Raw genomic sequence first — 14,578 nt, forward strand, 5'->3', positions numbered from 1 at the left:
CCAAAGGGGAGCATGAACTGGGTCACCCTTGACTGTGGGCTGCCCAGGGCTGGAGGCAAGTCAGCTGTGTGGGAGAGCACATGATCTGGGCAGCCATGTGGAGCAAATGCAGTGAGAGAGACTGAAAAACTTCAGCCCTGGTCCAGCACCGTGTGACCCTTAGGCCGACCTCAAAATCAGATGGACTAGGCATATTTTGTCCCGCTGCCTCATTCTCATACTCCCCTCTGCCTCCTTTGCCCCGCCAGCTGCCAACCTCTGTGACCTTAACTGCCTAGCAGTGGGGCACAATTTTTACTACACCTTTGGCCGAGTCTTGGACGGAACCCCCTGCAGCCCAGCTTTGCCAGATGTCTGCATCAGTGGCCGGTGCTTGGTGAGTCCTCTTGCCTTTTGAAGCATGCCTCCCCGCTTTCGATCAATGGAAGAACGGGTGTCGCCAACCCTCCCAGAGTCTTTGGACCAGACCCTCCCCCGAATTAGACCCTAATTCTTGAAACAGAGCAGGATAAAAACACAGACTCTACACAAGCAAAGCGCGTTACAAGCCTACACGGCGCTGCAGCAACATCGGCCTTGTTGAACGAGCGGCTGAAGGAAAGCCGCCACTATTGGGTTTTATGGGGGAAGGAGGGCCGCTCCTTTCTCCGGGGAGGGTCTTCCCTGCCAAGCGAGAAGTCCTGCCCCACCTCAGTCCCTCCCTGTGTAGCTCTAGCGCTGCAGAGATGCAGAGCAGCGCTGACACCCTGAGCGGCAGTGAACGTCCTCCACCCCCCCAAGAAGCGGAGCCTCTTCTGGGCACCTCTAATTCCTGCCCCTCTGTCCAATTCCTTAGAGAGCCGGTTGTGATGGAATCCTCGGCTCCGATGCGCTGGCCGACGCCTGCGGCGTTTGTGCGGGCAGGAATGAGTCCTGCATCTTCGTCCAGGAAGCCTTCTGGGCGGCGTTTCCCACCTCCGGTGATTGAATGCCCTGACGTTCTCTTCCTCCATGGGTGAAGCTTTGGCTTTTGACGTTCGTCGCCCCTCCCCGCCTTGCTTCTCCTTTCTTCCTACCCCGCTGCTTCTCTGCTGACGGCTGAGCACGCACGTGCAAGGGGGGAGCCCAGGCACTAGGTCAGGATCGCTCCTTGGGCACATCTGCCTACCTGGAGAGAAACGTGCCACAGCTGGGCAGCGGTGGTTGGAGCCTTCCCCGCCTGCCAACAGACTTCCCCAAAACATTTGCATAGCTGCTTTTGGAAACAAGAGGTTTGCTCTTGATCCACTGGGGTGGGGCATCCACAGGGGGGTGCTCAGTGACCTAAAAATGGTGGTCATGGCCGGGCGAAGACCCACCCCATTTTATGGGCCTGCAGTCCATGCAATACGGTTTAAAAGGGCACGGCCTTGATTGCCCAGTCACATCCACCATCTTAGCATCATTGACCTCCCCTGCAGACACCCCCGGCTGGGGCTATTCCTGAAGGCGATTTTTGCCCATTTGCCCCTTGGCACGACTGGCAGGATGAATTCCAGCCCATAGGCAAGGCCTCCCCTCCGTGAGGCTTGCTGGCTGAGCACCTTTGCGCTTTTCTTTTAACAAGCTGAAGCATTTCATGATTGGCAGCAGGGCACGCTGCCCTCTGCAGTCCCTTCTGCTCCCTGACACACCCTGCCCACTGGGGGGGCACTAAACAAACCTTGGCAGGCACCACAGTTTCAGAGTTGTTTGCATGCTAGATTAAAACAAAAATACTCCTAAGTAATGGACAGAAGCCTCTGGGCCTGCCTCAGAAGACTGTGGCCTGGAGCCCCAAAGCACTAAATAAATGGTTAAGAGTGTGAATAATGTATGAAAGACAGAATAGATGTATTGTGAGTCCGTGAAATTTGCAGGAAGGGCAAGTATGGAATCAATCTGAACAAAGCGGATCCAGTCGCATCTCCCCCATGCCAACACACGCACCATGGCACCACCAGGCAAATGACACACTTGCACAGCTGCTGATGTCAGACCCAAGTACATAAGTCCCATTATTTGTGCAATGGCTCATGATATCTGTGTTCTGTTGTCATTGTGCCCTCTTGTCCCATCCCACCCCCTGCACACTTCTGGTCCAATCTCATAGAGTGGAGCTGACAAATGCACACCAGGAACTAAAGGGCTACTTTTGAATGAGGGGGCTAAAGTGTACGCCAGCAAGTATGAAGTGGGACGTTGGGGGTCTGTGCCTGGAAGCAGGAAGCCCTCGCTGGTGAGAATGGCGGGTCATGCTCTAGTGAACTGTGGTAATGGAAGAACCAAGGATGCCCTTTTGGAAATTGGTGCAATATTCTGAATGAAGGCAAAGGGTGGGCGGGGGAGATGCCCTTGTCTCCTTTGGTGAAGGGAGGAGGTGAAGGAGACAAGAAGTATGGAAAACCTTGAGGGAATCATGAGAAAGGTGCCTGTGGAGCCAAACATTGCTTTCTTTCAAAGACTGTATGCGAATTACATATCTGTACACGTGGCAAAGGCCTGGCTCTAAATCTCAAGCATGCTTGATTAGATCATTTAGGGTGGAAGCTTAAGAGAGGGTGCAAAGGTGGTGAGAGATTCCAGAGCAGGGCAGACCCTGTTTCTGGCCATGCCAAGAGTGGAGCTGGGGGAGAGCAGGAAGAAAAGAGAGTGGAAGTTGACTGACTGCAGGAAGAGAGAGTGCCAGCCTTAGATCAATATTTCAACAGAAGTAGCTGGAAAATGGGCAGAGGGAAACCAGCCCTTTTGCAGAGCCACCTTCATGGACATTCCTCCAGTCCTTGAATTGGTAGGAAAACATGCCAGCATTGTTTGCACCGCCCTGATGGCCAAGTCTAATCCTCCTTTGAGGGTTGCGAGTGGTCCTGTCCTTGCAGCTCTCCTGTGGAACAATTTAAGGGCAGCACCTGACAGACTCCCCGGCTTTCTTTCAACGCCAGCAGCCAGCTGGAAAAGCCACCACACCTTAAAGGTGCCAGGGCAGGCTCAGGTGAATGTGGAGCGGGGCCTGGCTTTCCCCACTCTCCACAGAGCCCAAAGGCGCTCTGCTCAGCACCGGCAACGCAGTTTCCGAACACAGAACTGCCGATCTTCCGGAAGACTCTGCTGACCCCAGCCAGGACAGTGGAGTAGCAGTATGTGGTGGGGGGAAGAGCTTCTGGAGCCCATTGAGAGAGCTCTCTCCCGCTTCATTCTCCTGACCCAGCTGGGCTCTGCTGGTCAGAGGTTTCCCAGTCTTCCTGACCCCATCCCAGTAGGGGAAACAGCAGAAGCCTTGTCAATTTCACCCCCAATGCCCCAAGTGAATAAATGCTGCCAGGCAAGAGCAATGCTGCCACAAAAGACCACAGTTGGCAGCACCCAGTAGTAGTCAGTGGAGATGCAAAATGCTGGTAGAGTAGGCAAAACGGGGCCGCCTCCTGCCTAAATGAATGAAACCTATGCAACAAACCCCCCACCCTCATCGACAGAAACCCCTGAAAACCTCTAACACGGTGTTTCTGGCAGAACCAGCCTTTCGTCTTCCCTGGCTCAGCGTGGTTCAGCCTTTCAAGAGGACCACCGAACGCGTGTTCAACGAGTCTAGCGGTCCTCCGGGAGGACTTGTGAGGGTTGTGTCAGAACACGGAAAATCCGGCCGTGGCGCAGGACAAACTGATGGAGCCAGGATGAGACACAGGGGGCCTTACGATGCCAGGCCCTCAAGGAACTGTTAGTGGGACACCTTCATGTCGCCGTTACTGGCACGCGAGGATGGGCTAGCGTGCCACAGAAGCAGCTGGAGTTACGCTGATGGGGGGTCGGAAAAAGACCCGGGCGGAGGGTGCTGTCAGGAACACCTCAAAGTGAATCGGAAGCAGGGAGAAGGGGTGCCGAAGGAGCGCGTGTGATGAAAACAAGGGAGGGTCAAACCGAAAAATGGAAAAAAAGTGGAAACAGGAGAGTGTGCAAGGATAGAAAGGTGCACTGAACAACATTTGCATAAGCTAATTTGGCTGCCTTTGCTGTCCAGAAACCATCCAAAAGCACCATAAATGGCCGTTTGTTGCATTTAAGCCACATGCTCTTTCGGTGCAGAGGAAGGGAAATGTGGGGAAGTCCCACGAAGCAGACCCAGGGCTGCCAAGGAAGCCCAGGGTGGAGGCCCTGAGTCCATTGAAAGCAGGCGGGTGGGGGGGAGGGGGCGGGGGTCTCCAAACCCAAGGGGGAGAGAATTCCTCACTTCTCCGGCAGCCTTGGGGAGCAGCAGATGCCTCGGGAGGCCCAGGGGCCCCTCTCCAGCACAGGTCCTGCTTCCCGGGGCCCTCCCCTCTTTGTGCTCATCCACTCCCACCCCTCCCTGACTCTTTCAAACAGGTTTCTCTGGGTACAGGAACGTGACCCGGATTCCAGCTGGAGCAAGACAGATCAGGGCGACTGACCGAAGCCGCAACTATCTCGGTAGGGCGCGAGGTGCAGCCTGGGCCTGTCTCACCCTTCCTCCCTGGCCACAGCTCTCTGTTGCCCACGGGGGGGGGGGGGCGGGGGGGCGGATCCACACCAGCATTTTCCTGACCCTGAAGTAAGCCTCTCAGGAGGCAGCAAAAGAAGAGCCCTTGGAGGCGAAGGATGGGCAGGGAGTGGGGAAGGGGCAACAGGCCTGCAGTTCTGCCAGGCGATCGTTTTGCCTAATTCTATGACAGCCTGAAGCCCCAAGTCCCGGGCACTCTCCCCCCCCGCCCCCCACATATAATGTTCAACGTGCTAGAAGAGGAATGGGACTAATCAAAAAGCTGCATTTAATGGACTTAACACAATGGCATCACATTAAAAGGCCACTGAACTATTCTATTGTTTTGCCCTGGCCCCACTCAACCCTTTGACCTGGCTGTGCTTAGTTTCTGGAGCAAGGCCCACAGCAGGTCTCGGCACAGAAGCTACACGCTCCTTTCCTGGGAGTGAGCTCATGACAGCTCCTTGCTCAGAAGTTTGAAAAGGGGGGGGGGTCACAAAGCAGACAAGGATGTCTACCAGGGTTAGTGGGCACGGGGGCGAAATGCAGCCCCCCTTCAGAAGAGAAGAGCCTGCTTCTGGATACCTCGATCCCAGTGAACGGTGGGGCATCGTGCTGCTCCTCTCCCGCCCATATCATGGGAAAGGCTGCCCATCACTGGAGGGCACCACAGCTGATGGAGTCCACAGCATGCCCCCAGGCCCCCCCAAAAGCAGAGGAAGCACCACCTCCCCCATCGCCTCTGCTCCCTTCTGCAGCCCCCCAGATTTGGCCCCTGCCTTAGGACTCTTTCTGCTCTCTCTTCTGTCTATCATGGCGCAGGAGAACGGCGAACTGGAAGCCACTCGGAGGCATTCCCTCTGCCTCTGGGATTCCGGCAAGCCTCTCTTCTTCCCTGCCTTTTCGCTCCACCGCTGGACCCACGCCACACATGCGCAGCCACGGAGCCCACTGTTTTCAGCCGGGCCTTCGCTCGTATTCTGGCCCAAAGAGCCAGCAGGGAACAAGCTGAGCCCCAAAACAAGTTCCGCCTGTTGTGGGGATGCAGCCCCCCTGGTTTTCCGCTGACCTGGGTCTGCACGCTGTGCCAACCCAGCCCGTGACACAGCAGCCCAGAGGGTTGCTTCACGAAGCAATGACATGGGAAAATAAACAGAAGCACTGAACTTCCACACTGGCCCAGCTCTGTCGTTTTCCTTCTCTGGAGCCCCGCGTCCCTCCGCAACCCTTCCTGTGCTCTCTCCCTCCGCAGCCCTGATGAATGCAGACCAGCACTACGTCCTCAACGGGGAGTGGGCCATTGACCAGCCAGGCGCATACGAGGTGGCGGGCACCAAATGGCACTACACTCGCACGGGCAGTGTGCATGAGACCCTTGAGGCGGCTGGACCCACAAGCGAGGACTTGTTTCTCATGGTGAGAGGGTGGGGATCCCCTAGCAAAAAGCAAATTGGACATATCACAAGGGCCTGTTTTTGGCAAGAGAAGGCCATCTCTGGACGCTAAATGCTGGGAGGGAGGGAGCAACAGCAGGGGCGGGCCATTGTCTGGTCCGTGGGCCTCGCCCTAGAGACACGGGGAATGGCACGCACGGCATGAGTCTTTGGCTCTCGCTGCTTCCTTAAACGGGCACGCAAGGAAGAAAGTGGCATGGGACCTGTGGCCGTTTTTCAAGGGCAGGAGGCTGGAGAGGACTTGCAAGTATGACTGCTCACTCCCCCCACCCCACCCCCATTGCCAGGTCCTCTTTCAGGAGGAGAACCTCGGCATAGACTACCAGTTCTGGGTGCCAAGGGACCGCGCACAAGAGGGAGCCCATGCTCTGCGCCAGCCCCAGGCCAGAGAGGTGGAGGCGCATCACCCAGAAGAGCTTGCAGATTTCCCCGAAGCCACCACAGCAACGCACCGCTTCGCAAAGGCCCAGGAGGTAGCCAAGGAGGGGTCGCAGAAGGAGGTCACCCCAGCACCGCTGAGGACCTCTACAGCGCCAGGTAGCTCTGGGGCAGCAGCAGCAGCAGCAGCAGGTGGGAGCCCCCAATTCTCCAGATCGTCCCTTTCTGACTCTGCTCCTCCAGCAGACTTAGGAGCAGAAGCGGTGGGTGGGGAGGCACTGCAGGTTTCTGGGCAGAGCCGCTGGTCCCGTGCCCCAGTGCTGGCCCCACAAGCAACCCACCCTCTAACTCAGTAAAGCAACCCCAACTTCCCAAGTGCTATTTTATTCTGTTAAAACGCGGCTCAGAAAAAACAGAGCTGGAAATGCTGCTCCCAAGAGTGACATCAGGCCTTCCTTCAAAGGGGGCACCGCGGGCAGGCACTACTGGGGCAGGCGGGAGTGGAGCGGAGTGCCAAGTCTTTAATAATGGATGCGAGTTAGGAGGGAGCAGGCAGATCTCCCTACGAGGCTGATAGGCCTTAGCTGACAGGCACAGCAGAGCCCTCTCCCAGGATACGAAATTCAGGGGCAAACCTGCAGACAACAGCATTTTGTTTCAGATTGCTTGCTCTAGGGCTGGACCCACAGGGAGCAGATGTCCCGCCTCTCCAGTTATTCTCCAACAGCTGAGCTGGAGCCCCATTTAGCATTTTAAATTGATTTCAAGTCTCCTTGCCAGCAATGCCCTGGGAGTCATGGGCGCGCCAGCTCTGAATTCTTTCTCTTTCAACCCTGCATTTCCAGTACGTTTCTGTCACAGCAAGCACAGACAGTTCATTGACTTGCCAATAATTAGCATGGCCAAGAAAGGGCAAAGAAATGTCATATTCCATTTCAGCCATTTGTGGGACTTTGATGCCACAGAATCCTTTGCTCTTCATTTCAAAAGCGTAGCATCTTTAGCTCTCAGGGAAGATGAAGAAGAAGAGGAAGAGGAAGAGGAAGAAGACAGCGGCAGAGGCTCTTCTGCTCTCATCCAGCGTGCTCCAGGGCCATCTGAGGATCGCTTTTCCATTCCCACCGAGAGCCACTTCCAGGGTCATGGAGCCTTGCTATCAGCAGCACTGGGGACCCTGACTGGGAAAGCCAAGCCCTGGTTTCCCAAAGCCTCCCTTCTTCCCTCACAGCAATTAAGGGCAGATGTCACCCTGGAGGTCATTGGTCCAACCCCCGCCCAGTGCAGAAATTCACTTCTACAGCACCCCGACAGAAGGCCACTCAGCTTCTCTAATCCCCCAGTTCCTGAGGCAGCTGGTCCCATTGTTCCTGAGGCAGCTGGTCCCATTGTTGAACACCTCTACTCTTAGAAAATTCTTCCTCAAGCCCAGCCAAAACCTGCCTGCAATGTATACCCACTGTCTCTTGTCCTGTCTTCTGGAACAACTCTGTAAGGTTCTGCCATGGGGCAGCCCTTCAGATCCCTGATGCCGAGTATCGCGCTTCCCTGCAGGCTCTTCCTCTCCGGGCTAAACACACCCAGGGTCTCCTTCGGTTCCTCATAAGCTTCTCCCTCCAGCATGGTTTTGACCTAGAAAGTTGTTGCGCGTGGCTGCTCTCCAGTGTGCCTGGTCCCTTCCAAGTGGAACCGGCCTGGCCCATACAAGCGTGTCAGGAGGAGACAGAGTTATTAGTTTGCATGTGTCTCAGAGGTCACCTAGTCCAACTTCCTGCTCAGGGCAGGACCTGCTGAAGTACTGCACACTGATGGCCGGCCGGCCAGCCTCTGTTTGAAGACCTCCAGTGAGAGAACAGCCTATTGCACTGACAGGCAGCTCTTCCCATCTGGAACATCTTCCTCCCATCCAACCTGAGTCGACTTCCCTGTAGTTCCAACCCAGGGGCTTGGGTCCTGCCCTCCAAGGCACCAGAGTTCCATCCAAACTCTCACAAAGACATCCAGGGGCCTGCGTGGCATGATCTGGTCTGTTTATCTCAATGAGGAATGGGGAGCCCGGCAAGACTGCCGGATGGCAGAGTCTTTGCCATAGGTACCCCTGAATTCAGGCATAGACCCTTGACCCATCAGATCACATTGGCTCTTCATCTTCAGGTACCTCCTTGACTGATTCTTGCCTGAGTCAAGTCGCTGACGACTCTTAGTGGCAGACCTTCTTTGGGTCAACCTGTCCCTAACTTGGTCCTCCTGGTCTTCCAACGGTGCCCCCATCGCCACCGTAACTGAGTCCATTCCCCTTGGTGCTGGTCTTCTTCTCTTTCCTTCCATCCTTCCCAGCATTAGAGTCATAATGGGTCCAAAGCAGGATAGTTTGAGCCTGGTCATTGTTGCTTCCAGTGAGAACTCAGGGTTGATTTGTTCCATCTTTACTCATTTCATTTTCAGGTGCTCCTCAGTAAACCAAGATGCCAGCAGACAGGAGCAATTTTGCCAACCCCTTGGCTATGAACTTTGCATTCCAGAGAGCCACTCAAATGTGTGGTGGAACTGGCCCCCCAAACCAGCTGGCATCATCAGCACCTGGGGTGCACCCTCCTAAAAGGCCCCCTGCTCTTGCAGAAGTCAGGGGGGTGGCAGCTTGACCAGAAAGTGGTGGGCCTAGGCCATTGGAAAAGCACACCAGCCCTCCCGCAGATTTCCCAATGGGGTGCGGCCTTTAATCCAGGAAGGTAGTTCTGCCCCCACCCCAGAAGGAAGGGCCAAGGCTTGCCGCAGGCAGCCAGCGGGTCCCACTGACCCTGTCTCTCTCCTGGTCTGCAGGACCCTGCGGGAAGTGCGACCTGCCGAGGGGGAAATCGCAGCGCCTGCAGCACTACTGCACCAGCGACTTCGGTAGGTACAGCATCCTTCTCCCTTGGCCGGGGCCGGAGCTGGGGAAGCTTCTGCCGCGGCCTTTAGAGAACTCGGCGCTCGCTCGACGCCGGCTTCCTTCCCGGAGTCGATGCCTTAGGATCCATTCAGAGCCGCACAGAAAGCGACGCAAGCGGGCTTGCTGCCGCCGCCGGCGGGACGGCTCGGGAAGAAGCAGATGCCCGCGCTTAAAGCGGCCCTTCGCTGGGCTTCGTTCGCGCGCCCATCAGCCGGGGGCCAGCAGGAGCCGCACGCAGGCGGCCCGGGGCGGCGGCGCGCGAGGAGAAGCGCCCAGAGTCCGCTTCCCGGCGTGGGCGGCTTCCGTGCAGGGCAGACTTCCTTCCACCCTGGCTCGCGGACAGGGGACGGGAGGCGCAGGGGGACCCCGGAGGGGGCCGGGGCCGGGGCCGGGGCCAAGGCGCGGCGGCCCTGTGGCCCTTCTCACCGACTTCCTCCCGGCAGTCTTCCGAGCCCGGATCCTCTCCAAGCGCTACGTCGGCTCGGAGACGCGCTACGACGTGCAGGTGCAGCGGACGTACCGCAACCGCTTCCCGCTGCTCCCGCGCGAGTACGTCTGGGTGCCCGACTCCTGCGACTGCCCCCCGCTGCTGGAGCGGCGCGAGTACCTGCTCATGGCGCGGCGCCACGTCAACTACGAGCACACCCTCGACCGGCTCCTACTGCAGCGCGGCGGCTACGCCCGGCCCTGGTCGCCCCGCGAGGACCTGCTGCTGCGCGACGCGGCCCCCCGTTGCCAGCCCCGCCCGCCCGCCTGAGCCGTTCGCCCCGACCCCGCAGACGGGAGCCGCGGGAGCCCCCCGCTTGCTGCGCGCGCCCGGGACGCCCAGCCCCGCGCCCCGCTCGGCGGCACAGCGCGCGCGCGGAGGAAGGCGGCTAGCTGGGGACTTCCAAGCCGCCCGGGGACGAAGCCGCCCGGGCTGGCAGCAGATCGCGCTGCCGCTGCGCCGCGTCCAACCGGGCGAGTCCCAAAGGCTCTCCCGCCCCGCCGCGCCGCGCCGGTGCCCACGGAGGAAGGGCGTCTGCTGGACCAGCCGTGAGACTGTCCGTCGGAAGAGCCGCCAAGCCCCGGACGCCCAGGTCGCCTCTGCTGCTTGGCTCCCCTTGGCCGGCGCAGCTCCCAGCCAGACTGGGCGCGTCCCCGCCGCCCTGTTGCTAATACTGCGCTGATCCCCTGGCCTGGAGGAGAAGCCCCCTCCCCCGGACGCCACCACGAAAAAGGCGCTCGCCCCTCGCCCGTTCGCCCCGGGAGACCCATACTCTGAGGGTGGGAAGGGAAGAAACCCTCCGCCCGGCTGTTCCCAGCCCTGTCCCGTCCTTAGGCGGCTCTCTGCTCTTCACCAGGCATCTCTCCTGGTCTCGCTGCTCCTCAAAATACTCTACCATGCGGTAAAAGCTCCAGATGTTTTGGGCTTTTCCCTTTTCGCATCTTTTCTAGCACTGTAGCATCTTTTCTTGGCGTCCAGTGGCAGTCAGGAAAAATGGGGTGGGTCCCACCTAATGTTTGCTTGGTATACAAAATGGACCAGATGCAGTTTGAGAGCAGAGGTTTAACAGAGATTACAATACTGGATTAAGGATCTGAGAGGGCTCCTTTGTGGAATCTTGGATGTTGCATAACGCTGACGAGTTATTGCATGAAATTTTAAAAGACCTCTCAGTCAAACAAAAATGGATATAAAACTGGGTTTTTTCTTCCAGTGTTATATTAGTAGTAGTAGTAGTAGTAGTAGTAATCTTTATTGTCATTGATATATATATATAAATATAAATATAAATATAAAAATCTCTGGTCTACAAGAAATACCATTACCTAAAAATATTACTCTGTTGTTGTAAAATATAAAATCTATACCAAAGAAGAACATATTGCTGTACTTCATTTTCTGATATTTGAAAATATTGTCTTTTCTGAAATTACACATTTCTAAAAGCCAGTCTTTAATTACTGGAATAATATCAGTTTTCCAGTTTCTCAAAATTATGCCTCAAAGACAGTCAGATTCCAAAATTTGCGATGTAATTCAGCATTACATTAACATCTTTAATATTTAGGGATTTCCCCATAAATCTACTTACCTACATTTAAATCTTATTCTGAGAAGATACCAACCGTTCATAGGCCCAGATTATATGGGTCAGTGATCCCTCCAACAATCCCATGTCCGTTCTTTTAAATACATTCCTTGAGGAGTCCAGTTTTTGATTAATCAATTTTAGTTTCAAATCTATCAATGTCAGTTTAACATTTTTTAGACTTGCACTCATTGAAGTCAATCTTAAAGGAAATCAACCCTGACTGCTCATTGGAAGGACTGATACTGAAGCTCAAGCTCAGATAATTTGGTCACCTAATGCGAAGAGAGATCTCTTTGGAGAAGACCCTGATGCTGGGAAAGATGGAAGGCAAAAGGAGAAGGGGACGGCAGAGGACGAGATGGCTAGATAGCATCACTGAAGCAATGAGCAGGAAACTGAGCCAACTCAGGGAGGCAGTGAAGGATAGGAAGGCCTGGCGCGATGCGGTTCATGGGGTCACAAAGAGTCGGACACGACTTAACGACTGAACAACAACTCATTGATGTGGCGTTACCAGAGATTCCAATGCTTTTGTCCAAGATTGATAAATCCCACTGGTATTCCCTTTAAAAACATTCTTTCTTTTGGTAAAGTTATATTGTGGGTTTGACTTCCACCGTAGATTCCATCAGATGAGAAAGGTCCTCAGGTGCCTTGGAAGCTGCCAAGGCATCTGGCCTATGCTAGGCCATCAAAATAGGCTTCACTTGAAAGAACTGCCGCTGTTGTAAACTAGAGACTCCAAATTTAGTTTGAAGCCAAGAAAAATCCTTTAAAATCATTACATAACAACTGATTTAGTCATTATCCTGGTTTCCACCCATACTTTCCAATAAAATGCTTTACCGCCTATTTTTAACGTAGAATTCTTCCAAAAATATTAAATATTCATGAGTCTCAACATCTACACCCCAATAAAGCCCCAAGATTTCTCACAGCACATGCTCCTGGAAATAGAAAATCTTTTCTACTGTATGTTGATCCAAGAACTTTCAGGACCGCAAGAGAAGTAGGAATGGCTTTCCAGCAAGGCCCATAAAGGATGCGATTCTCATTCCACATACTTGTGGCTGATAAAATATAAGCCAATTATAGTTTTGTAAGTCTGGTAAATTAAAACCACCACCATCAATTGGTAATTTAAATTTAGCTAATGAAATCCTTGGTGGTCTATTTTCCCAAATAAATGTCCTAAATAACTTATCTGAAATTCTGAAGAAATTTATTTGGAATCAACATAGGGTTGCTTCTCATGACGTAAATCACTTGAGGTACAACACTGGCTTTTTCACCTAACTCCCAATATCTTAGCTTGTGTCTATTCAATGAGAAGTCAACCTTATCAGCCTAAAACTCATCCAATTGTAACTGGAGTTAATTGTCTAATATAACTTAAGAAGCCATCAACTTTTGACAGAAGTATTAAGATACCACCTACCATAGAATAGCTTGACATTCTTGAATTGAAGGGTTAATGTAATTGGCACAGGGCCTGACATAAGATGAATAGGAGAATCTAAAACATTCCAGTAGCAAAGGAGAAATAAAGGATCTAATCTGGAACACATTCTAAGAGCATAAAAAATGTATGCATGTTTCCTAGCATGAGGCTGAAGTTTACGCCAAACATCAATCAGATTAATATCTCATAGATAAGCCTGAAACACTTTCCAATTCTGATTATGTGTTTTCTGGGAAGAATTTTCCAATCCATTTCTAAATGCATCACTGTGTTGATATCACCTCCCAAGACTAAATAATCAACTTGAATACCTTGAAGCCTTGCAAGGGATCTATGAAATAAATCAGGATCATTTTTATGGGCCCATTAAAGTTAGCAAGAACTAAATCAAAACTGCATCTCCTCAAAAGAATAGAAAAAGTCCATAGGAGTCAATAGATTCTTGCATCACTACCAAATTAACATCTTTACTAAGGTATAACCCCAGCTGCTTCACTTGTATTACCACTGTTAGGTAATTGTATCCTTAACAGCAGTTTCCACTATCTTCCCTGGAACAGATATTAAGTTGACAGCCCTATAATTTCCTGGATCTCCCCATGAGTCCTTCTTAAAAAATGGAGTTATGTTGGTCACCCTCCAGTCCACAACTACAGAGGCTGAGGCAGAGGCAGCTTGTATATTTTAGTTAGAAGAGCCACAATCTCAGCCTTAAGCTCCTTAATAACCCTAGAGCGGGTGCACCAGGACCTGCTGATTTACTGATGCACAATTTGTCAGTTCTTCTCTTGTCAGCACTGACTCCATTCTCTGATTCGCTTCCTGAGAACAGGAGCTCGGGCTCAGAGATCTCCCCCAGTGTTTGTCCTGTGAACATGGAAGCAACTTCTAAGCCTTCGACAATACAACTTCTAAGTATCTTATTTTGCACACCTTTTACATTCCAACTCAGTATGCTTAGCCTCAAGATGTAAAGAATGTAAGTTTAAAGTAAATGTACACATAAGCCATAGATAATAAACCAGCTTCAGAGGCAATAAATACTACCATTAAAAATATATAAATATATATGAAGACAGTTTTAATTTAAACAGGTAATCCAACCTGTGACTTTAAAAAGATAAGCCTAAAATTAAGAATATAAAACAACAAAACAGAAACAGACCACAAAAAATGGGCAAAAACTGGGGTTTCCATGGAGAACAAGTCCACCACCTCCACACCCCTCCTCCTGCCCACACTTACAACAAAGCCTGGCAGAGGGCAGTGGAAGCCAGCCAAAACCTAACACCAGAAATCTAACCGAAAGTTGTACCTAAAGGTAAACATAGAACTAACTCAGATTACATGTAATCATATAATATGTCATCAGGAAATTCTACCCTACGATATAAACCATTCCAAATAGTAAGAACAGTCTGTTGAAAAAAGGGGGGGGGATACGTAACAGTGATCGTAATGCTATCCTCATCCATGTGGATGTAAGCATGTGCTTGCTGAGAAAGTCCAACACACTCGTGACTTCAGGAGAGCAAACTGAGTGAAAAACTTGAAGTTGAAGAGCTGAGTCAGGAAGGTCAGTCCGATGCTTGTGGAAGATGCAAAGCCATAATAAAAGAATCCCAGCTAGGACACATTCCTCAGATCAGGAAGAGTTCTGGAAAGTCCAAGGGGCACCAGAGCAATTCAGGAGCAAGGTCAGAGGCTCCATTCGAAGCCAAAGAAGAAAACAAAGCGGAACATCTCTGCAAGCGTTCGTAAACAATGCAGAAAACACCCAAACCCTTC

At 52.7% G+C, this 14,578-nt stretch overlaps 1 protein-coding gene across 7 annotated transcripts in view; it reads left to right on the forward strand.

Annotated features, from left to right (window-relative positions):
- ADAMTSL5 (ADAMTS like 5) overlaps window positions 1-14,577 on the forward strand; it is a 35,845-nt gene extending 21,268 nt beyond the window's left edge. For 5 of the 7 annotated variants that reach the window (XM_088147292.1, XM_088147288.1, XM_088147294.1 and 2 more), the window contains 6 exons: window positions 249-376; window positions 836-959; window positions 4,357-4,440; window positions 5,745-5,908; window positions 9,142-9,213; window positions 9,694-14,577. In XM_088147292.1, the coding sequence (XP_088003418.1) occupies window positions 249-376; window positions 836-959; window positions 4,357-4,440; window positions 5,745-5,908; window positions 9,142-9,213; window positions 9,694-10,419 (1,298 nt within the window). In that variant the 3' untranslated portion in view covers window positions 10,420-14,577. Of the gene's footprint in view, window positions 1-248; window positions 377-835; window positions 960-4,356; window positions 4,441-5,744; window positions 5,909-6,233; window positions 6,517-9,141; window positions 9,214-9,693 lie in introns of all 7 variants that reach the window. The other 2 variants (XM_088147290.1, XM_088147291.1) reach the window with 2 other exon arrangements.
- The last annotated feature ends 1 nt before the right edge of the window (window position 14,578 follows it).

The sequence above is a fragment of the Python bivittatus genome, unplaced genomic scaffold (assembly GCF_059951505.1).
Source record: "Python bivittatus isolate LINGU-HERP-01145 unplaced genomic scaffold, Pbiv_v1 ctg000500_np1212, whole genome shotgun sequence".
Taxonomy (NCBI): domain Eukaryota; kingdom Metazoa; phylum Chordata; class Lepidosauria; order Squamata; family Pythonidae; genus Python; species Python bivittatus.